Source organism: Aethalodelphis obliquidens, unplaced genomic scaffold (genome assembly GCF_003676395.1).
Source record: "Aethalodelphis obliquidens isolate GAN/ISIS:26980383/991018 unplaced genomic scaffold, ASM367639v1 scaffold16, whole genome shotgun sequence".
NCBI lineage: Eukaryota > Metazoa > Chordata > Mammalia > Artiodactyla > Delphinidae > Aethalodelphis > Aethalodelphis obliquidens.
This window is the reverse complement of record NW_020837960.1, coordinates 13,978,262-14,002,842: the sequence shown is the minus strand read 5'-3', so window position 1 is coordinate 14,002,842 and position 24,581 is coordinate 13,978,262. Positions and strand designations below refer to the sequence as shown.

General features: G+C 40.5%; 1 protein-coding gene and 1 long non-coding RNA gene across 2 annotated transcripts in view; both read right to left on the bottom strand.

Annotated features, from left to right (window-relative positions):
- Positions 1-5,105: 5,105 nt before the first annotated feature.
- On the bottom strand, positions 5,106-7,259 carry LOC113625834 (uncharacterized). The gene is made up of 3 exons (XR_003434895.1): positions 7,048-7,259; positions 6,830-6,920; positions 5,106-5,516 (listed from the first exon to the last, which is right to left on the bottom strand). It is a non-coding gene; the product is annotated as an uncharacterized LOC113625834 (long non-coding RNA).
- Positions 7,260-20,756: 13,497 nt separating this feature from the next.
- LRRC63 (leucine rich repeat containing 63) overlaps positions 20,757-24,581 on the bottom strand; it is a 41,931-nt gene continuing 38,106 nt past the window's right edge. Inside the window, exon 9 of the mRNA XM_027116119.1 lies at positions 20,757-21,593. Within this exon, the coding sequence (XP_026971920.1) occupies positions 21,350-21,593 (244 nt within the window). The 3' untranslated portion in view covers positions 20,757-21,349. The remainder of the gene's footprint in view (positions 21,594-24,581) is intronic.

Sequence of the window (24,581 nt, the reverse complement as noted above, 5' to 3'; positions counted from 1 at the left end):
CACACAGTTTTGCCTCCAAGCATTTTCAAATCCGGTTGGAAAGCCCTGCAGGCAGTTTTGCCCGCCTCCTCCGTCGGATTTCCCCTGAGCTGCTGAACCACAGATGTGAGAACTGATAGAGACCCTGCAGATGACGGAATCCGACAACCGGATTTTGCAGTTATAGCCACAGGAGGCTAGCTGTGGAGCTGGTGAGCATGACTTACAAAACCAGCATAGTGGCAGGAAATCTACTCCAGGAACATTCTCTGTGGAGTTGGACGGCAGGACGGAAACAATCTTTCTGGAAGGAAGAACGGCATCAAATGGGTTAACAGCAGTGCCGAGCTGAAATGAGAGGCAGCTGCTGGTGTGTGTGTGTGTGTGTGTGTGTGTGTGTGTGAGAGAGAGAGAGAGAGAGAGAGAGAGAGAGAGGGAGATTGGAAAAAAAAAAAAAGGAAACACCGGATTCTGTACTGGTCCTTTCCTCCGGACGATCTCGGAGGACTGACGTATTCAAGACGGCATTTGACAGGCTGAGCCTGAGAGCATTTTTCACACCCAGGGCCCCTTTAAGGGAACCTGCTCCACCCACAGTCTCTGGGGCTCAGACACCCATATTTTGTCCTCCTCCCTCCTCTTCCAGTCACACCTGAGCCCAGGGTGTCCAGTCCTTCAACTGGCTGGGTCCCCTGTTCCCTGAGATCTAAGTTATCAAAAGACAGAGGTGATGAGCAGTGGGGGTTCAGCTGACAAATCATGAGGCAGAAAGGGGCAAGGGAGGCCTGGGTGACCACTCCGAGCCAGCAGGTGAGGGGATGGGGCTGAGGTGTCACAGAGGAGCACACACACCGCAGGAGGCGCAAGGGCCATGAGCCGGACGGGACCGTGTGCCAGGGAAGGGCTGAAGGAGATGGAGGGTTTCTGCAGCAGCCTGTCCCCCACTTTTTTTCAAAGCAATTTGTTTGGATCTCTAGTTTCCTACAACTAAATTGCTTAATGAAGATAAAGTTTTGAAGGTGGTGTCAGACTACAGACCTCATGGCAAAGGCAACCTTGATGGTGTGTGTTTATGGAGAGGAATCATATTGCAGGAGAGCCTGTGGGTATGTATGTGCTCAGAGGGAATAGTCCTCCCCCCTCCTCCCTCTCTCCCTCCTTCTCCCCCTCCCCCTCCTCCCTCTCCCCCTCCTCCTCCTCCTCCCCCTCCTCCTTCTCCTCCAAGGTCTCCTCCTCTTCTCCCTTCACTTTCTGTTTCTCTCCCTACTTCTCTTTCTCTTCCTTAGCTCTAATACCTTAATTTTTAAAACGTTTTTATTTTGAAATAGTTTCCAAATTACAGAAAGTTGCATTTTGCTGATCACCTGCCCTGATAGCTACAGGGCTGATTCCCTTTGGTCATTAAAATTTGAGCTTAAACATCACCACTTTGAGACACCTGTCACTCTTAACTACTTCACCTTATTTTCTTACTATCTGATATTTTCCTTTCTCACTTAAAAAAATACGTTTATGGTCTATTTTATTCTGTCCTATACAGGGCTTGTACATAGTAGCTGTTCAATAGAGATTTAATGAATTTTGTTAAGTGAATGAGTGTGCTGACTTCAATTCTGTTCAGGTCAGTATTTGCTGGTTAATGGTCCTAGCTTTCTTCTTGTTTGGTGTGTGTCTTGTCTTTCATATTGTTTTCAGTTTTCTCTTATATATTCTCCACTGTCTTTCTCTCCATTACTGTCCACTTATCTCTTTGTTCTCATTCTCACTAACTTCTTTCTTCTTGATGGGGTCTCTCTCATGCTTCCATGCTTGTTGCCAGTCTTCAACCTTCAGGAGACCTTACTCATATCTTTCAAAGCCAACTTTTCAATGAATAACCCCTGTACTCAGCCCCCTCCCACCCTGTTTGACATCCCCTTGGGCCATGGTCAGTCAGAAGCAGTGTGGATTCTATAAGACAAAGAAGAGCAGACAAAATCATCATTCATTCAAGTCATCCGCCAAGAACCCAAAGAAAGAGCCCTGTGGGTCCGTGTCTTTCGTTAGAGGTAATTAACTCCGGAGACAAAAGGTTCCTACTGTCTGGAGCTCATTTAAACTTAGCCCTCCTCACATATCCTGGCAAATTTCACAACACTGATAATGCAATAGCAGCAAAGGGGGGTAAATATATGTGGAAGATAGAGCTGTATATCACTCAACAAAGTTTTAAAGGCAAATGAGGAAAAAATATTACTTCTGTCCTGAAGCTGTGGAAGGAATCGTAATCTTTTTTTGTAATGCCTTGTCTGAACTAAACTCCCATGTTACATCTATATTGAAAATGCACTCAGAGAAAAATTTGGTTTTCATCGTATATTTCAAATATTGTTTTTAAAAAAATGATTGTTGTGTGCTGCATAAGCATGGCAGATTAACTACATGCTCCTTCCCACCTTCCCTCCTAGAATCTTATTAAAATGACTGTAAAGGTAGTAAAATATAAATAAATAAAAAAATCCAAGAGGACAAGGTGAATCGGATACAAAACAGCATCGGATGAGAGAGATTTCAACACAGTTTTGGGTGATGGAGGATTTGCAAAGAAGGCGGCAGGATGGGAAGCCAAGGGTTCCTCTTCGGACCCACAGAAAGGCTTCCCAAGGTATGCAGTCCCACAAGGCAACACGCTGAGAATGGGGATGTTCTGGAAGTCTGTCTATGGAGCAGTTTGCCGTCCTTCCCATCCTCATGAAGTCTGGCAACTGTCCTCCCCACCCCTCAGAGTCTGGAGGCTTATTCTCTAGAGAAACTGACCTTAAGAAACTTGGGAGAATCATAGCGAAGTGGGGTGGGGAGAGATGGGATAGAAGTTGAAAACAAGGGACTTAAGTGAAAATCTGCCCATTGAACAGCAGGCTCTCATCCCCCACCCCACACTCCGAGGATTCTTCTCTGAAGCCTGTAAATAAACCAAGCAAAAAGATCCCAGGCACCAGCACTGGAGGACCTCCCTCCCCCCAAGTGAAAACGGGAACTTGCCAGTTGATCTCCCTGGGGTGACGCCCCACAAATACAACTGAACTTGCAATTAGCTTCGTGCTTAAATATGAAAGAATAGGCAAGATCACCAGACATTTTGTGGGTAGCTACAAAATGGAAAAGAGAGAGAGAGAGAGAGAGAGAGAGAGAGAAAGAGAAAGAAAAAGGAAGGAAGAAAGGGAGGGAGGGAGGGAGGGAGGAAGGAAAGAACAAATATAGAGGAAACAGATCATGCTGAAAACAGAAAAAAATAAATTAACATTCTATGGTGGAGGAGGGAAGGTAAGATTTTAAAGGGATAGCACAGGCTGATCTTGGTGGTGATGTATCTTACGTGATAAAATAACAGAATTATACACACACATAGTACCAATGTCAGTTTCCTGGTTTTGATATTGTGTTACAAGTAAGTAAACGTAAGATATAACCATTTGGGGAAACTGGGTAAAGGGTACTTGGGACCTCCTGGTGTTACATCTTTATACATCTTTGCAACTTTCCAACCATCTATAATTATTTCAAAATAAAAAGTTAAAAAACGAATATCCTCAGTGTGTTAAGAGAAGGTATTGCATCCCAAACAAGAATGAGATACTATAAAAATAATCAAAGGAAGACAAATTTCTTTGAGGTTAAAAATGATAGTTCCAAAAAAGTAAAGGGCTGAAAAATAATACTGAAAAAGTCTCACATAAAACAGAAGTGGGGCTTCCCTGGTGGCGCAGTGGTTGAGAGTCCGCCTGCCGATGCAGGGGACACGGGTTCGTGCCCTGATCCGGGAAGATCCCACATGCTGCGGAGCGGCTGGGCCCGTGAGCCATGGCCGCTGAGCCTGCGCGTCCGGAGCCTGTGCTCCGTAGCGGGAGAGGCCACAACAGTGAGAGGCCCACATTAAAAAAAAAAAAAAAGAAAAAAGAAAAAAGAAAAAAAAAACAGAAGTGAAGGTAAAGCAATGAGAAAAGTTAAAGAGAAAAAAAAAAAAAACTCTTGGCCGTAGGACAAGAATAAAGGGACCCACAGAGTATAGATAAGTCTATTCAAACCACAGCCCAAGAGTGAAGGAATGCCACAGCTGCTACTCAGACCCCTAGGGTGTCTGTGGATCCAGATCCAGTCCTGGTAAGAGGACGTGCTTTCAAGTTTGAAAGACAGCCCACCTTCCCTATTACTTTATTCGTGTCCTGTATGAAGTCCCTTTATTTGAGTTAGCTTTAAGTTTTGTGTTGCTTGCAAGCAAATGAGTCTCACCAGAAGAAACATGAAATACGCCGCTGAGACTTCGTTGTTTCGATGTTCACAAAAGAAAGTTTTGTCATGAGTTTCATGCAAATGCAAGAGGAGAGTAAATACAAATGCATATGCAATAACTATGCTGGTACAAACAAGGCATCGTACTAAAAGTATTGATTTTCCCGGACAACTGAACGGTACACCGTTGGTGTTCTCGTTCTGTATTGCTGATCTCGCGGGAGCTGGAGGGGCTTTGGGCGCAGCCGCCGCCCCGCCTCAGCAAGAGAAGCCGGCAGAACCATGACGATGCGCGTGCGCTGCGTCAGGCTCCGCTTGCCCTCAGTCTCCAGCGGGAAGAGAGGGCTGGTGTCGCGTGCAAATGTAACTCCTGTGGTTTCTCGCTACCTGGAAACCTACCGGGAAGGAGATGCTGGAAAATGCCGTTTAGCTTAGCCAAGTTGACACCTGGACCACCAGAGGTATGCCACTAGTATTCTAAGTTTCCTCAGGGATTTTCTAAAGTAGCAAACTAAGATGGCGAATTTTGAGTTTGGAAAATGTTTGGTTTTAACAAAATCTCAGAACTGTGAAGGGAGTGGCTGGAGGATGCCAACTCCAATGATGAAGCTCAGGGGATGAGAACTTTCCAAACCCCAAGCAGAGTTGAAGCTGGACTTTGCCCTGGACAGGAAAAGGGCGGGGTTGGGGGGGGCAGAGTTGGCCAACGGAGTCGGGGGTGATCCAGTATGTTACCTAACTGAGTCGTAGGGACCCTCTTCCGGGCCCTAGCCCCACAGAGGCCCTCTGTCTCTGCAGGGGAGGGTTCTTTTTCCACTTGGGTTCAGTAGGTGAATAAGGAAACCGAAGCTGAGATGGCAGCACAGCACAAGCTTTATTCAGTGGCCAAAGAATGGAGAAGCGGGAACTAGGTTCACAGATCAGCTTCTCACCTACCTGGGGAGAGTGGTTTAATTTTAAACACTAAAGGCAAAGGGAGGAGGAGCGAGGGGAGGCATATGCATTAGTCCGCTGGAGGAGGGGCAGGGCTTTTTCAGAGGGAGAGGGGTGCTACCCCCTTTTTATCCTTTTTGGGTCCTTATTCTTAGGTTTTGGCTGCAGGAGGGTGTGTTATTTTATGTGCTTAATGTAGTAAAATCAGCGTATAATGAGACTCAGGGTCTGTTGGAGGTCAGATTCCTCAGCATCTTGGTCCCAGCTGGTCCCGTCTGGTTTTGTCTGTTTGTAGCTTCCTTTCTTATCGCTGGACCAACAATTTATGGTATACTCTAATAAAGATGTTAAAAAAGAAAGAAAGAAAGAAAGAAAAGAAAAAAAAACCAGAAGAAAAAAAGAGTGTAACTCCCACATCAATGATACATTATTAATAATAATCAATAAAAATAATAAAATTTAAAAAAAGAAAAAGATTTATGGTAACTACTGCTAAAGGTGGGGGAGTTGGCAGGTTTGGAGCAAGGACACTCCTGCTAAAAATGGAATCTGAAGGGCTGTGAGCAAAGCCCTGGAGCAGTTCTGGAAATAAATACAATATTAGAAAAACGTTGGCCACTTGCTTGAGGAAGTTGTGGGAAAAGTAATCGTATCTATGGGCACGTGGGGGAAAAAGTCACCCATAAAAAATGAAAACTCTGGGCATGAACCACAAACAGGCATGACTTATCAATGTATCCTGCTTGTATGGATTGTGAAACTCAAGCCAAGAAGTGAACGTACAAACTGATCCAGAGGCATCGAAAGAAAGGTCTAGAGTCGCGGCCAAAACAAATGCAAGAGTGTCTGAACCCAAGGCTCCCTGCGACTCCCAGTGAAAAATTAGCTCCTAGTAGAGATGAGTACAATCAAAAAAAAATTCTATTCAAAGAGGAAATCAGCTATCATGAAAGAGAGTTAACATATATAATAAGAGCGTAACATGCTGAGAATTTTAAATAACAGGATAATCTGAAAGAAACTATAAAATAAACATATTTATAGTGACCAAATTTTTCATAAGCTTAGAAATCATAATAACAGCATAGGTTCTATGAAAAAGAGAGTTAAGAAAGAATCAAATAGAATTTCTAGAAATAAGTCATTGAAAAATACTTGTATGAATTAAACAGCATGTGAGGAACGGCTGAAATACTGGAAGGTAAATTTGAAGAAATCGTCTGGAATGCAGTACACCAAAATAAAGAGATGGAAATATACATGAGAAAAGTTCAAAGACATGGGGAACTAAATAAGAGATTTTAAAAAATTACATCTAGAAGGAAAGCATAGAGGGAAGGAGGGAGAGGCCAATGAAGAGACAATGGCTAAGAATTTTCTAGAGAGGAACAGTATGCAGTCTCAGTTTGAAGAAGCATTCTGAATTCCCAAGCATAAAAAATAAAACCAAGTCCACACTAAATATTTTAGGGTCAAACTTCAGAATATCAAAGACAACAAGGAAATACTAAACACAATGAGAGGATCCATAGGTTACCTACAAAAGAATAGTAGTCATGCAGAGAACAGACTTATCAACAATAGGTACAAAAGATAAATGTCACAGTGCTGAAGTGAAATAGTCATCAGCCTGGAACTCTGTACTCACCTAAATTATTATATGAGAGTGAAGTGAAATAAAGGCGTTTTGTACATCCATGCCTACCATGTAACAGAAAGTCTTCCTGTAGAAATTCTTCCTGTATTTAAAATATATATTTATTTCTAAAAATTAGTGTTTCTCATAATACACTTTATAAATGTTACTACTGTTGATTCAGTTCCCTGGGCGGAACAAAAAAGCAGAGGAAAGAACGCCAAGTTTACCAAACAAGTTGAAGACAAAAATCCTTGATCTTGCACTTCCAGCTCCAGAACTGTGAATAATAAACTTCTGTTGTTTACAAGCTACCCAGTCGGTGTTGTGTTGTCATAGCAGCCTGAACGGACTACCAGATAGGTAGCAAATAGTCTGTGGACTGACAGGGAGCCACAAACATGCATCATGTAGCACTGTCCTGCAACACAGTGGTTTCACCCAGAGGATTATTCGATTTTAGAATTTTAGAGCTGGAAGGAATGCTAGACCCCATCCAGTCCAAATCCTTGGTTTTACAGTGTAGGATACCGAGAACCTGAAAGTTTTAGTAAATTGCCCAGAGTCACACAGTGGGTGCAATTCCATATGAAGTCAAGGCCAAGTGTCCTAAATCTGTCTCCTCACCAGCACCCCCTGAAATTCCCAAAGGAAGAGGAATTTCCTCTGAGGTTCCTGCCAGATAGTCTTCAGGCTCCATCTGACATGGGATTTAGTAGAAGGGCCAGGGTTGCCCTCCTGGATGGGGGCATGATGTGGAGGATGAAAGGGGTCATGTTCCAGCTGTCTCTTACTAGAAGAATATCTTTGGGAAAATTACTTAAATTCTCAAAACCTCAGTTTCTTATATCGTAAACGTCCCACCTTGACGTTTGCTGTGTGGATTAGAGATACAAAACTAACGTCTCCGGTGTTCCCTCTTGTGGTAGGCAGAATAATGGTCCCCCGAAGATGTCTCGGTCCTAATCCTTGGAACCTGTGACTGTGTCATGTCACATGGCAATGGGAGAATTTAGGTTGGCAGGTGGAGTTAAGGTGTGCTAATCAGCTGATCTTGAGATGGAGAGATTATCCTGGACCATCTGGGTGGGACCATTGTCAAGAGGATAAGAATCCTCAAAAGACGGAGAAAGAAGAGGAAATATTAGAGATGACAGCGAGAGACAGAATCATCGCTGGCTTTGAAGATAGAAGGGTGTCATGAGCAAAGGAATGAAGGCAGCCTCTAGAAGCTGGAAAAGACAAGAAAATGGATTCTCCCCTAGAGCCTCCGGAAGAAACACAGCCTTGCCGACACCGTGACTTAAACCCTAAACCCAGTGAGACCCATTTCAGACATAAATCCTCCAGAACTATACAATAACGAAATTGTGTTGTTTTAAGCCACTGATTTGTGGTAATTTGTTACAGTAGCTCTAGGAAACGAATATACCTTTCATCTGAGCGTGATTCCTGCTTTCCTAGAGCAGCCTTTACTTATCTTCTGGAAGACATAGCTCTTTGGAGGACATATCTCATAGTGGTATTTCGGGCAGAATATGCTCTAACAAAGCCAGCCAGAGCAGAAAGCCAGCTTCTTTTGAGGGTGTAGCTTCTCTCCTGCTGTTTCTCAGTTGCCTTTAGCTATGTGGGTTAGAAACAGTGATTTCATTTGGGAGTCATCACACTTGGGAATTCAGATGTATTCTAAAATAGCTAATCTGATTTTGTTTTTCTCTTGCCTGATTGTACATTTTAGTTAGAGCTGCCTTCTTGCAATGTGTCAGGCGCTGTTTGCCAGGAAAGGGTTAAGGGAGCAGCAACAATGAGGTTCCGTGGTGCCTGGCAGTGGTGGCAGCAGACGGTTTGTGGTCTCTGCCCCTTGCAACACCCATCATCCTGTTTGATGCAACCCTTTGAGGCAGTGTGAAAGGGCAGCGACCTGCTCTGTTTGACCCACTTCCTTATACTCGAGCACAGGTATTGGGATTTGCATGTTTCGTAACTGGGTATTCATTACATTGCATAAAATTCTCAGCATGTGGAGACACCATAATATGACCGTTGCCAGTGATGCGTTTGTATAAAAAAAGGAGAAAATGCAGCATGAGGCTCAACCTAGTTTGGACACATGCTTGTCCGCTTGCTTCCAATCACATGGGTGTGTCGCCCTCAGCTTCTCTGGTGATACTGATGCTGGTGGGGACCTGCTGGCTGTTGAGAAGAGGAACAAACTTTTTAGTGGTTCCTCAGAGTAAAGAAGCTGTTTCTGTTTCTGAAACAAGCTGTAGAAGTGTAGGATACTTTTAGCTTCCCCCTTTTCTAATTTTTTTTAGAATAAAATAGCTAAGTCTGGCTCCAGGTAAAATAGTGAAGCATTTAATCCATTTCCTTAAGATTTATGGCAATCAAATTTATTTAATTTTATTACAAAATTAAACTAGTAGAAAATAGGAAATTTTAAAAAGACAATTCAAATAACCACAATAAGATACCAGTTTCCCCTCTCAAATGATTAAATATTTTAAATGACAATCTCAGTGTTTTGGTGAGTGTGTGGTGGAAAAGGTGATGTAGATTACCGGTGTGTACATGAGTGGGCACACACATTTTCCAGAAAGCAAACTGGCTTTCTGTGTCAGGAGCCTTCAGCGTGTTTATATATGTAACCCTGAAATGATCCTGTTCAGAATTCATCCTTTTTAAACTCATCCTTTCAGTTTCCTTATCTCTAAAATAGAGATATTAATAGAGACTATTTCATAGGGTGATTTGAGAATTAAATAATGGAAAACTGGCACACAATGTGTGCTAGACAAATGTTAGGCATAATTATTGATGAAAAAATAAGAATCTTTCCAGATAAAAATTATTACAACATGGTGGCATAGAACTTTCAGATATTGGTACCCTGGGTGCTTGAAGAAACCTAAAAAAATATTTTAGGAAGAGAGCTTTGGTCCACCCACTGCTCATTCAGCTCTGGAAATAGATCTCTTAAGATGTCTCAAAGTTATGTAAACTGGAGCTTTTGATTTAATTCAGACATATTGTCATAAAAAGGGTTAAGGACTTCTTTTGTGATACGCAGGCCTCTCACTGTTGTGGCCTCTCCCGTTGCGGAGCACAGGCTCCGGACGCGCAGGCTCAGCGGCCATGGCTCACGGGGCCAGCTGCTCCGCAGCATGTGGGATCCTCCCAGACTGGGGCACGAACCCGTGTCCCCTGCATCGGCAGGCGGACCCTCAACCACTGCGCCACCAGGGAAGCCCAGGACTTCTTTGACGTAAGAAAACTACACATATAATTTTTATGGATTGCTTTTAGGGTAAACTTTGTTGTGTTTTTTTTTAAGATTTTTTTGATGTGAACCATTTTTAAAGTCTTTATTGCATTTGTTACAATATTGCTTCTGTTTTATGTTTTGGTTTTTTTCGCCATGAGGCATGTGAGATCTTAGCTTCCCAACAAGGGATCGGACCAACATCCCCTGCATTGGAAGGTGAAGTCCTAACCACTGGACTGCCAGGGAAGTCCCTAAACTTCGTTTTCTGAGGGAACATTCTAGTGAGCACTCAGTGCCTGGAATTGTGCGTTTCATGTGGGCTGATTGAACTTTATAAGCAGCAGGTGTGTAGGATTAGGGTCTGGGTCTATTTGAAGGTTTTCAAAGGTCTTTGATGACGAGCCTTCCTGGCCCCTAAGGAACAGCAATTCAGATTGCTTTGGCTGGTAATGATTGGGCTGTAGTTTGGATGAGCAAATCAAAGTCTGTTGTGAAAGGAAAGAGGAGAATTCGGCTGTTTGGGAAGACAATAAAGGGAGTGTGCAACAGGAACTCACAGAAAACAGAGAAGAGAACGCTGCAAGTAGTGTTTATGGGATGGAGAGCCAGTTACCTGGGACTTTAGAGGGGATGCTCAGAATGCGGGGAGGGAGAGGGGGAATTGGGGAGGGGAGTAGACTGATAGACCTGTCCTGGGTCCTTCTCATGCAGTTGGAGCCGCCTTGAATGGTGTCTCCATCACTGACCCACAAGCGTTCACACGTGTAGAGACCTCCGTCCCCTCTGCCGCTGAGCTGCATATAGGGTAAACCTGGGCTCCACCTGCCCTGTGTTTTGTCAGCTGAAAGAGAGACCCTCAGGCTGGGACAGTACTTAATGGCATCCCCATTACCATTATAAGGTAATATTGTTCTCCTGTTTTTTAAAAACCTGTTTGTCTTTTACACAGGACATGCTATCTGCTTGTGTCCATTGTGAACTGTAAATAGTGGTAATTCCATTTGCTCTGTAAAAAGGAGGTCAAGGAGATAGATCCGGTAGTCATGATAACAAACACCTTCTGTTATCATAATGGAATGAAGATAGCTGCAATCTAAATTCAGGGACGTTTGGGGGTTCTTTGAGAAATCACCAAAAGGAATACTGTACATCACTTTGGGTCTCTTTCTTGGTGTATTGCCAAGTGGACAGGGAAAATGAAATTGGAAAGTTCCAGTTAAGGCAGTTCTTTCTCTGACACATGATGTTACAAAACAGCGCCCTTTCCTGGACGCTGTTTCAAGGACTGTCTATTATCGTGCTTTCTGGGCCAAGAGCATCTTCAGTTAAGGTCAATTGGAAATCTGGCGGCTGAGCAGATATTTCCCAAATAGATAATGACTTTTTGTAATTGTCTCTGTATCTGTCCCAGGCCTTCTGGAGACTATTGATCTGTGAGCCGAGCCAAGTTTTGCATTACTGTAAATTACTGGGGTAATTCTTACTTTATAGTGCCTCGCTCCTTAAGTGAAAAGTGTATGACCAAAGCAAGAGTGACTCAGGGGTCAAAAAATGCCATTAGTGTGCATCTCTTTTTAGTACAGAAAACACCTACCGTTTATAAGCTATGTGAAATTGAGCTAAGAAAAAGTAAAGGAAGAAAGTCAAGATGACTGTCATTTGTACAGTTTCAAGTAAGCCCATGGTTCTCCCTGAACTTTTTAAAATTAATGGTAGGTGGCTTAGCTGAGTTGCCAAGGAATATGCCACTTGTCCCCATAAAGTTTCAACTCTGGCTTCTGCAGAATTTTCTAACATCAAATTCCTGTATTTGAAAGCCAGTGCAAATTTAGTTGGTTCAGGTTTTCCCAGTGATCAAACATACTCAGCAAATTGCTGTGGAAATGCTGTTAAGGCGGGTCAGACAGCATTTCAAAACTGACACTTTGAGGAGGCTGGGCCTTATTCTTCTCATGCGCCAGGCGCCAGGAAACGTCCTTTCCAATTTTCAGAACAGCCGGGGTAGAAATTCTCTCAAAAGGGACAGGTGGTCCCAGGGTCCTGCACTCGGGCTTTGTCCTTGCGCCACGAGGGCCCGATGGCGAGGGGGCTGCAGCTGCCCTTTTTGAGCGAGTGGGACCCAGTGAGGGCGGAGGCCGTTGTCGGGAAGGGGGCGGCGCCGAGTAACTTGACCCTTTCTCAGCACAGCCGTTTATATCCATGTCCAAGGGCTGGTTCTTTCCCTGCCCTGGCATGGAATTTCTGCTAGATCCCAAAAGTCCTCCTGCCCTCTGTGTCCTAAGCAGTATCCTTTCAGTACCAAAGCAACCAGTCCAGTGAGATAATCACACTCGGAACTCTTCAGCAAGTAAGAACATATTGGGTCAGGCCTGGAACCCATGGGGGGGAGGGGCTGTGATCCACTGCATCTGTCACCCCTCACTACCCTCCCCCACCTTGCTCTCTGATTGCTTAGCTACAGTGTCTGACCTTTCAGAGAGGTGCCCCGGGGGGGAGGGGGTTAGGAGACAAGGACACAGTCTCGTGTGCTGTCATGATCTGGCACTGCGCCACGTGGGCTTGGTGAATGCTCGAAGCCCTCTCTTTCTGGTAGTTTTGTGGGTTTCTTGGAGAGTCCGCCACGCCCAGGAATCCCCCATTGCGGCTCCCACCAGTCAGGCAATGCTTCCTTCAGTTGCCGCTTCCGTCTCCCTCAAGCCCTGTACCTCCAGCAGTAGATCCTCCTGCAGAATCGTTTGACTCCACACCCCAGGAGAGCTCCCAGAGAGAACCCTTTCACAACGACTCCAGGCCTGATGTGCCCTCTGGTCGCCTGACTCGAAGGGAAACTCCTGCATCCTTGCCCCTGAGTGTGGTCCTGCCACTCGTGCCCAAGCTGTCCTGTCTCTTTCTTTATCTTTGCTTGGCCACCTCAGGCCTGTAGCCACAGTCTCTTCCCTTTAGAATTCTCTGTGCGTGTCCTTCACCAGTGCCTTGTGTTCGTGAAGTTCCAGTGAACGTACAACTCATCAAGCAGGCCCTAGAAACCTCTCCCAGGTGCCTTAAGGCAAGGGGGAGGCTACCTCCAGGATTTCTTTTGGGTAGCTGGAGGATACCTGTGTGTCTGCTTGTCTGTGACGGTCACAAACCTAGTTTTGTCCACCTTATTTCCAAGCTCTATATAACGTTTTGACTTGAAATGTTATGTGTAACACCTCAATTTGGAAACTTATTTTAAGCATTCAGGCCCCCGCAAAACAAACACCAAGAGTCCCACTTTAGCATCCTGTTACAGTTGCTAACCAGTATCAAACAATAGCTTAGAACCCAAGAAGTGATATCAAATGCATTTATAAGGTGCTAACATGTAAACAAAGAAAAGCTTAGTCTGACAAGTTATACTGACAAGGATTCAGAGGCAGGTCAGGACCTAGCAGGTGTGAGTGTTAGGATTGATTAGTAATGCCTGCAGGGAGCTGGGGAATATGATGATGCGGGGCTAGGTGTCTGCCGGTCCCAGAAGATGTTGGGGGCTCAATAACAAAGCAGATCTTACATGCTGTTCCCAGGCTCTCTTGGTTTGCTCTTTAGAAGATTTTTTTTTTCTTTGAAGAGGTGGACAGAGGTACAAAAAGGAAAGTAATTGGACCAGGAGTGGTTGCTTTCTTCCTTGCCAGTAGGCTAGATAGACCAGTGTCTGGTGAGGTGAAAGACACGGGCCCCCTGCCCCACCCCACAAGTGGGATCACAGCAAATCAGTTTGCTTAACCTTGTTCCCAGCCTAACATTATAAACCTAAGTGAAATCAGGTTTAAAAGAGCAGCTTCAAGGGAAAAACAAGTGAGCTCAAGACAGATGACTTTAGCAGGGGGCGTATTACTCTTTGCTGGTATGGTTAATTGGAGTCACACGACAAGCTATATTTGTTAGGGTTAGGTCTGGCTGGAGATAACAGCAGATGCAAAATATCAGTGGCTAAACCAAGCTAGAAATTAATTCCTCTCTCATATACAAGATATGCAGTACCAGGTCTGACTTTGTGGTTTATGGTGTCATCAGGTACCTGGGATCCTTCTTTCTATTCTCGAGGTCACCTCATGGCCCAAAGTGGCTCCAGTTGTCTGGTTTTCATCCCAGGCTGGAGGAAGGAGGAAAGGGCAGAAAGGGTCTTCTCTTGGATCAATCTGATCCCTTTAAACAGACTTCCTGGAGCCCTGTGGAAACTTTCATGTCTCATTGGCCATAATTTCCTCATCAAATCTAGCCTCAAGGGAGCCTGGGAAATTCAGTATCTTATACTGGGAGGCAATGTGCCTAGCTAAAAATCAAGATTCTGGTCCTAATGAGGAAAAGGAGAAAGGAAATGCTGTGGGTTTTCAGTCTTCTGTGCCACATAGGTAATACTAGAAAAGCAATGGCTTTAAAATCCCTCCATTCTTTTGGTATATGAAAGTGCTTTGCAAATTATAAAATATTTAGGCAATGTAATCTGGTTTCTAATGGGTTGTAAGAGTTTGAAGTGATGCAAAGACAGGGCACTATTTGGTGAGAGGTTAAATGAGCAAATTAGGAGTATTCAAATCGTAGTGTCTTTTTCTCTTGATAAATAATTTAAACATTGTGACCATATATCTGAATTTTTTTTTTTAAATGAGAATGTATAGCCTGGCATCTCATCTGAGTCTGGCAATAGATCAGAATATTGTGAAGTCATTTTACAATATGTTATTAGACTCACTTTCTGTTCTGTTGAAAATTTATTCAATTGAATAAAAACATAGAAGGTACCTGCTATGTGTAAGGCATTGTAGTAGAAAATACCTGAAAAACTAGCAAAAGGGAAAATGGCATACCCTATTTTTAAAAAGGAAAAAAAATGGCCAATCCATTAGAATGTGAATTTCATGAGGACAGGAACTTTTGTCACTTTCATTCACTGCTATAACTGAACGGTCTAGGACAGTGTCTGGCGTACAATAGGAACCCAATAAATATTTGTTAATTGAGTGAATGACTGAATGCATCCTAGAAAATATTGACCTGCCTCCTACTCTAAAATAACAAAACATAAATCAACTTGAAAGTATATATATGTGTATGTATTTCTTTATTTTTTTTTTAGGCCACGTCATGCGGGACCCTAGTTCCCCAACCAGGGATCGAACCCATGCCCTCTGCATTGGGAGCACGGAGTCTTAACCACTGGACTGCCAGGGAAGTCCTTATATATGTATGGTTTTATAAATATGTTTCTGAGGAGTGGTATATTAAATCATACTTCGAGCTAATAATTTAAAGATGCCATATAAAGATTTTCAAAGAATGCTTTTATTAAGAGAATAATCACCCTTACTTTGTTTGTTTGACAAACCTAGATTTTTTTAATATGTGACACTTGCATAAAGTGGCCTCAACTCCACTTCAGTGCCCAGAAGAGAACAGAATATGACTTAAAACTAACATAGTTTCTAAATATCATATCAGCTCTATAAAACTAATTTTTTCCTATGACAAAGTTATAGTCTTGGTGAATTAATGAATGAAATAAAGATTTTTTTCATACTTCGTCCTCCTATGAAGTATAAAACAAGGGAATCATTCTAGAGACTTCCCTCTCTACATCATGTTCAACATCTACTAATTTTCTATTTTTAAAATATTTTTATATATTTTATTTTATATTTATATATATTAATATTTATATTTTATTTATACTTATATTTTTATATTTTATATTCTAAATATTTCTTTTTTTTTTTTACATCTTTATCGGAGTATAATTGCTTTACAATGGTGTGTTAGTTTCTGCTTTATAACAAAGTGAGTCAGCCATACATATACATATGTTCCCATATCTCTTCCCTCTTGCATCTCCCTCCCTCCCACCCTCCCTATCCCACCCCTCCAGGCAGTCACAAAGCACCCAGCTGATCTCCCTGTGCTATGCGGCTGCTTCCCACTAGCTATCTACCTTACGTTTGGTAGTGTATATATGTCCATGCCTCTCTCTCGCTTTGTCACAGCTTACCCTTCCCCCTCCCCATATCCTCAAGTCCGTTCTCTAGTAGGTCTGTGTCTTTATTCCTGTCTTACCCCTAGGTTCTTCATGACATTTTTTTTCTTAAATTCCATATATATGTGTTAGCATACGGTATTTGCCTTTCTCTTTCTGACTTACTTCACTCTGTATGACAAACTCTAGGTCTATTCACCTCATTACAAATTGCTCAATTTCGTTTTTTTTTATGGCTGAGTAATATTCCATTGTATATATGTGCCACATCTTCTTTATCCATTCATCCAATGATGGACACTTAGGTTGTTTCCATCTCCGGGCTATTGTAAATAGAGCTGCAGTGAACATTTTGGTACATGACTCTTTTTGAATTATGGTTTTTCTCAGGGTATATGCCCAGTAGTGGAATTGCTGGGTCATATGGTAGTTCTATTTGTAGTTTTTTAAGAAACCTCCATACTGTTCTCCGTAGTGGCTGTACCAATTCACATTCCCACCAGCAGTGCAAGAGTGTTCCCTTTTCTCCACACCCTCTCTAGCATTTATTGTTTCTAGATTTTTTGATCATGGCCATTCTGACCGGTGTGAGATGATATCTCATTGTAGTTTTGATTTGCATTTCTCTAATGATGAATGATGTTGAGCATTCTTTCATGTGTTTGTTGGCAATCTGTACATCTTCTTTAGAGAAATGTCTGTTTAGGTCTTCTGCCCATTTTTGGATTGGGTGGTTTGTTTTTTTGATGTTGAGCTGCATGAGCTGCTTGTAAATTTTGGAGATTAATCCTTTGTCAGTTGCTTCATTTGCAAATATTTTCTCCCATTCTGAGGGTTGTCTTTTGGTCTTGTTCATGGTTTCCTTTGCTGTGCAAAAGCTTTGAAGTTTCATTAGGTCCCATTTGTTTATTTTTATTTCCATTTCTCTAGGAGGTGGGTCAAAAAGGATCTTGCTGTGATTTATGTCATAGAGTGTTCTGCCTATGTTTTCCTCTAAGAGTTTGATAGTTTCTGGCCTTACATTTAGGTCTTTAATCCATTTTGAGCTTATTTTTGTGTATGGTGTTAGGGAGTGTTCTAATCTCATACTTTTACATGTACCTGTCCAGTTTTCGCAGCACCACTTATTGAAGAGGCTGTCCTTTCTCCACTGTACATTCCTGCCTCCTTTATCAAAGATAAGGTGACCCTATGTGCATGGGTTTATCTCTGGGCTTTCTATCCTTTTCCATTGATCTGTATTTCTGTTTTTGTGCCAGTACCATACTGTCTTGATTACTGTAGCTTTGTAGTGTAGTCTGAAGTCAGGGAGCCTGGCAGGCAGATTCTTAACCACTGCGCCAGTAGGGAAGCCCCTATACTGATTGATTTTTGAAGGTTAAACCAGTCCTGCATTCCTGCAGGAATGCAGGAATTATTATTATATTACTATTATGCTCAGCAGAATAATATGCAATCATAAAAAATAATATAAGCTAATAATATGCTGATGTGAAACTATCTCTGTGACATAATATTAAATGGAAGGGTGCAGAAAGGAGCATGTATTATTTTAATATTTTATAAATAGTAGGAAATATATATATTTATTAGCTTACATGTACATAAAGTATCCTGGAAAAATATAAAAGGCTTGATATCATTGGTTGTCTCTGAGAAGGGAAATGAATGACAGGGCACTGGGGTTAAAGAATTCTTAAGATATACTCTTCTGTATCTTTTATATTTTGAGTTACGTGATTTTAATACCTGGTAAATATTTCTCTGACAATACTTGGTAGATATCTTTTCATGTCAGGCAAAACAAAGCTATATAATTTTTTAAGTGGCTGAATGATACTACCTAGTTGGATTTACCATATTTAACCAACTCTCCGCTGATGAAAACTTAGAATGTTTCTAATTTTTCACTATTGTAAATATCATTGCAGTGACTGTCTTTGGATATATTTTTGCATACATGTACAAGTTTTCTTTTTTAAATTATTTTTTAATTTTTGGCTGTGTTGGGTCTTCGTTGCTGGGCACGGGCTTTCTCTAGTCGCAGTGAGCAGGGCCTACTCTTCATTGTGGTGCACGGGCTTCTCATTGCGGTGGCTTCTCCTGTTGCGGAGCATGGGCTCTAGAGTGCAGGCTCAATAGTTGTGGCACACGCACAGGCTTAGTTGCTCCGTGGCATGTGGGATCTTCCCGGACCAGAGCTCGAACCCGTGTCTCCTGCATTGGCAGGTGGATTCTTAACCACTGCGTCACTAGGGAAGTCCTGTGCAAGTATTTTTGAGCAATAAATTCTTACAGTTATTAGGATAAAAAATACACATATTAAATTTTGATTGTTATAGCTATTTAAATATTTAGTTCATCTTTTTGTTGTTATTTGTAAAAAGTCTCTGATAGCTCTAGATTTTAGTTGCCCAAAACATTTTTCCTTTCCCCAATTTTCAGTTGCAGAACTCTTCTTCCTTGTAAAGAATCTATTTCATGTGTTTGGGGAGGGGCTAATTTCCCTTTTCCCAGTTACAGAAATGGGCATGTGACTCAGCCAATCAGAGTATTCCATTCATGCATCTAGAATGATTTGTTCATATATGGACATGTGAGAACCATGTTGAACCAGTGAAAATCATCCCTAATGTGTTTTACAGTAACAGTGGAGATAGATAGTGCCCTTTTCTCTGAGGTTCCTGACATTCCAATACAAGAACCTGGAATCATCAGTGGTCATCCTTGCTACCTAGAAATGAGACAGACTGACAGAAAGGTGTTACTAAGAGGTAGATGATAGATAGATAGATAGATAGGAAAATAGATGATGCCTTGATGACACGGTTTGAACTGAATTTGCTTGCCTGAAGACTCATGCACAAATGACTACTAATACATTTCCTTTTGTTGCTTCCACTGGTTCTAGTGGGTTTCTGTCATTTACAATCAAGATTCCTGGGTGAATAGTCTAGTTCTCTGTCGGTTGTATGTATTACAGATGTTTTCTCCAGTATGCTGCTTTGTCTTTTGACTTTATTTGTGGTGTTTTTGGCTGTACAGGAATTTTTAAAAATTTTACACGGTGAATCTGTTCATCTTTTCTCTTGGGTTTCATTTCCTACTTAAAAAGATCCTTCTCATTCTGAATTTTTATTAAGACCCATTTATCTCTTTATATTTTCAATTTTGACCTTTAGGAATCTGGAAATTAATTGTTGTGTGTGGTGTGAGGCAGATACAGATCCTGTTTTTTTAAGTAGAGTAATACATTATTTCAGTGTGTACATATACACATATACCTGTCAAAATGATTATCTCTTGTTCATTGTGTGGTGGCATTACAACAGAGATTTTGTTTTCCTCTTAGGTTTAGTTCCATTTTCAAATATTTCTGTAATGTATGCCTTTTTAAAAAAATTTATTTATTTTAGGCTGCATTGGGTCTTCGTTGCTGCACGCAAGCTTTCTCTAGTTACAGCGAGCAATGGCTTCTCTTGTTGCAGAGCATGGGCTCTAGGGCGCGCGGGCTTCAGTAGTTGTGGTGCACAGGCTCAGTAGTTGTGGCTCGCAGGCCCTAGAGCGCAGGCTCAGTAGTTGTGGCGCACGGGCTTAGTTGCTCCGCGGCATGTGGGATCTTCCTCGACCAGGGCTCGATCCCGTGTCCCCTGCATGGGCAGGCGGATTCTTAACCACTGCGCCACCAGGGAAGCCCCTCTATAATGTACGTCTTACTTTCATATTTAAGAAACACACTGTAAGTTATTTTTTTAAAGATCTGTAAGAGATCACTTAGATTCGAGGTTTGTACTGAACATGAAGAAATAGCGAGATTGAGCGCTAAGTATGTTTCATGTTTGTCCAAATGTCTGGGTATATTTGTTTCTCTGCAGTGTCTCTAAGATATTGTAATTTCCCATGAACCCTATTCTTTCCTGTTTATTCTTATTTCAATGTGACACCACCCAGTTACTCAAACCAAGAAACAACATTTTTTTAAATAAAAAATAAATATACTTTTCCTCCAAGAAATATTTCAGGAACAAGTGTAAGCATTAGTAGGCTATATGCCACTAGGATTTAGTGAATTAGGATTTATTTTTTTAAATCTTGTTTCACAATTATGGGTATATTACATTTTTAATGAATTTATTATCATGCTATAAATATTCCCTTCTGGATTACATGTGTGATATGGTAGTTACTTCTCCTACATTAATAATTTTATTCTTTTGCTGGAGAATACCTTGTATACTTCTCAGGCAAGGTTTTCCTATTTCTGCTTAAAACTGAATTAATTCTCAAGGAGAAGAATACAGGCATCCCAATTTATTGAATTCATTAGTCAGAAAAATTATTTTGCCTGGCTTATTTTTTTTATTTAAATGGTATTATTACATGAAATGCACAAACTGACATAAAATGTATTTTCTGACATTCTCTAATGATACGATAGTTGTATAAATTTAAGTCGTTTCATTTCATGAGGTTTCATTAGCAATGACATTTTAGATTTAAGTTACCTGCACATAAAAGATATGCCATATATGAAACAATTCTATGCCTTTCTAAAATTGTTTGTTATCTCAAAACGCTCTTTTACCTTCCTCTTACTAAATACTAATTCTTAAAGCCTCAAGTTCTACTGTATCCACTGTATCCATATGTTGCTTTGCAATGTAATTTTGTACATTTTACTTTATTTTCTTGCCAGGCTATCACTGAAAGCCTGCTGAGTGCTGGCACTAGCCTGTGGAATTATGAGATGGCAGTCCGGGTAACTGAAAAATTGTACCAGTTTTCTTAGAGCCTGGGTAATGAATTCAAACAACTAAATATAGTACTGGAATTAATCTTTTATTCCCCAGAGCAATCCACAGTTGAGATGGTTGGCACTGGACAAATTTCCACAGAAATGCACAAATATTGAGAACTTGGGTACATGACTTTGAATCCATATGAGGCCCAAACCCCACTGAGGACTTTGATTACTATCTTACCCTGAGAATGAATGCATAAAAAGGCCAATTGTAAGAGAAATACTTTTTGCAAAGGATTCTAACATTTTTCTTTTTATAGTAAACATACTCTGAAAGAAATTTTCTAGGTCTTCTTTGAAATCCCCGAAGACCTTTTTACTAATCATTCTTAAGGAAATATTCTGCAAAGATTCCCTAACAATCGCAGACTTTCATTAGGAGCTAGGATTACAAAGAGGATTCACATGAGAAGACACTTATCTTCCACACAGAACCTGTGCTCTCAAAGACATGAATGATTATATACGTAAACTTTAATGGCTTTTAAAGTGGGACTCATAAATCACTGTATGATTCATCAACTCGGGATTTAGAGATATTCTTTCACCAGGAACATTATTGAAAACAAAATTGCTTTCCTTTACTTTTCTGTAGCAGGAAGAGGAACAGACATAAAATATAACAGGAAACTGTGTTACTCCAAAAATATTGCAGGATCGGATGATGCGAAAACCTTCACCGAACATTGGACCGTGACACCATTCACATCGGGATGTGCTGCAATGAAGGAAACATCAGATCTACTAAAGGAAAGACATTTTGCTCGATGCTCTGTAAGACTCAAAGTAGTATAAAATATGGCCTTTCTCATTATCGATCTTACCATCTCCTTGAGGAGCTAAGACATACGCAAGTGTAAAACTAAATGCTAAAAAATAGATATGTGTGTATAAAATAATCCTAGTTCTCTAAAACAAAAAAGGTATAGATTCATAGTAAGAAAACACCCTAAGGACAAATCCCAAATGGAAGACAGTAATTATCCTTGGACCTATTCTCCTATGTGATCACAGGGAATTTTAAATTTCTTCATAATGTTTTTCTGTATTTCCCAAATTTTCTATAATAAATACATATTATTTTTATAACTCAAAATAAATATATCATTTTAAAAATAAAGGGACTGTTGTAACCTAGCGTAGGATTAGTGTCCATGTGTATTTTTAAGTGCTCACAAATCAGTTAAAAAAAGACATCAGCCCGTTAGTATATTAAGAGTAGCACATGAATGGACTATTCACAGAAGATGAAACTTGAACATCCAGAGAACATTGAAAAGTAAAGCTTCTCAATTTCGTTAGTAATCAGGGAATACAAAACAAAATAACAAAAGAATACCATTTCATAAATCATCAGATGGGCAAAATGTAAAAGTCTGATAGTGCAAAGTTTGGTGAGGATACATATAAATTGGTGGAGTATAAATTGGTGTAATCACTTTGGAGCAACTTGGCAATTTCTGCTTAGGTTGAAGATGTACATACTCATAGAAAGAGTAGAGTGATGGTTGCCAGGGGCTGGGGGAAGAGGGAAACGGAGACGTGTAGGTCAAAGGGTACAAACTTTCAGTTATAAGGTGAATACATTCTAAGGATCTAATGTACAACATGGTGACTATAGTTAATGTGGTATTATATACTTGAAATTTGCTAAAAGTAAACCTTGAATGTTTTCACCTCATAAAACAAGAGTTAACTATATGAGGCAATGGATGTGTTAATTAATATTATCTTTGTAATCATTTCATGATGTGTATGTATATCAAATAATCCTATTGTACAATTTAAATATATACAATATTGTAAAAAAAAAAAAAAAAAAGACAAAAAACAAGCCTCCTCTGGCCAGGAATTGTAAGAGAGGAAAAATATCTTTTCCTCTACACATCTTAGGTTCATTGGCTGGGGCCCTGGAAATTAAATTTGTCAGTTTAAACTTGTCAGACAGATTAGCAAGAGAAAAAAAACAGTTTAATTATGTACACATACATGGGACTTTCTCAAAGAAATGAGACTCAAAGAAGCAGTCAAATGATTGAGGCTTATATACCATCTTAGGCTAAACAAAGGAAAAGGGGATTTGGGCTTCTGGGCTGAGAAGCCCAGTTATGGGAAGGCAAAGGGTGGAAATATATGGTAAATAAGGGTTGTCTTGTTATACAGCTAAGAGTCTTTCAGGTGATAAGAGTTGTCTCCTGAAGTAGTTCTCTTCCTGGTGTGAAAACATTTTACAAATGGAAATTTCCAAAAGGGGAAATTTATGTTCTATTTTAAGGTAGTTACTGGGTGGTAAAGAGCTTTTCCTGCATCTGCTAGATCTCAGTTGCCTTAAGCTCAAAATAATACCTATGTGAAAGAAGCATATTTTGGGGTGGCATATTCTGGTAGCCTTAAGAAAGTGGAAAAATTCAGAAGGTCCAATATTTGCTATAGTCCCAGAAAGAGCACAGAAAAATAGAAGATAGAATTTTCGAAGTAATAGTGTAAGAAAATTTCTCAGAATTAAAATACATGAGTTTCCAGATTGAAAGGATACATCAAGTACTGAACACATTGAGTTAAAAAAAAAAAAACTCACAAAGGCACATCATCATGAAAATTTTAAACAACTAGCAAAAAAAAGAGAAGATTCAAAAAGCTTCCCCTTCCAAAAAAAAGGTATAGGTTATATATAAAGCATAAGGAATAAGAAAGCTGTAGATCTCAAATAAAAAATAGAAAAGTAGAAGATGATGAAGCAATGTCTCCAAAATCCTGAAGAAAATGATTGAACCCAGAGTTTTATACCCAGCCAAATTATCAATCAAGTCTGAGTGCAGAATAAAGACATATTCAAATACGCATGGTCTTAAATTTTTATTTCCATGCATTCTTTTGCAGGGAGACACTGGAGGGCTGGCTTCACCAAAATGTGGAGGTAAACAAAGAACAAGGTATTCAATGTGACTATAGTAAAGGAAATTCCAAGATAATAGTGAAGGGAAGTCTTGGAATAACAGTTGTGCACCAGATCTAGACAGCAACATTTCTAGATTAGGGCAGAAAGACACAGGGCTCCAGGATGATGTATTAAAAAAAATTAATAGGACTGATAGCCATATCTGATACATTCATACTGATAAAGATTTAAATAATTCTATTAGAATTTTCATGGCAGAATTAATGATAAACACATAAAGCAAAGTAAATGAATAAAAGTCAATTACTCTTTCTAGGAAAAACAAAAAGTTGTACAGTAAAAGAAATATATTCATAGTACACTGTGTAGCCTAACTATGCATTACTTAGATTTTATAATTAAATAATAATTATTGATTTAACTTAAAATCATTATTTTACTCGAGAAGTATTAATCATTATGTCACCAGAACTATCCTAGGTACTGGAGATAACATTAATGAACAAAACTATCATGTATTCTTCTCTTCATGGAGTTTACATACTAGAGGACCAGCCTGATATTAAATAAAATAATTAGATAAAATATAAAATGAGGTGATGGTAAGTGCTACAGAGAAAAATTAAAGCAATGAAGGGGGAGGAATAAGGAGTGCCAGTAATGTGAGGCATAGGATGCTTGAACTTCTAAACATTCTGTAAATAACTATATTGTGAGGTTGGAGGAAGAAGACAGGTATATATGAGGGCTGATAAGAGTCCTAATACCTATCTTGCTTAGTAGGAAATTTAGAGATGATAGCTAAAA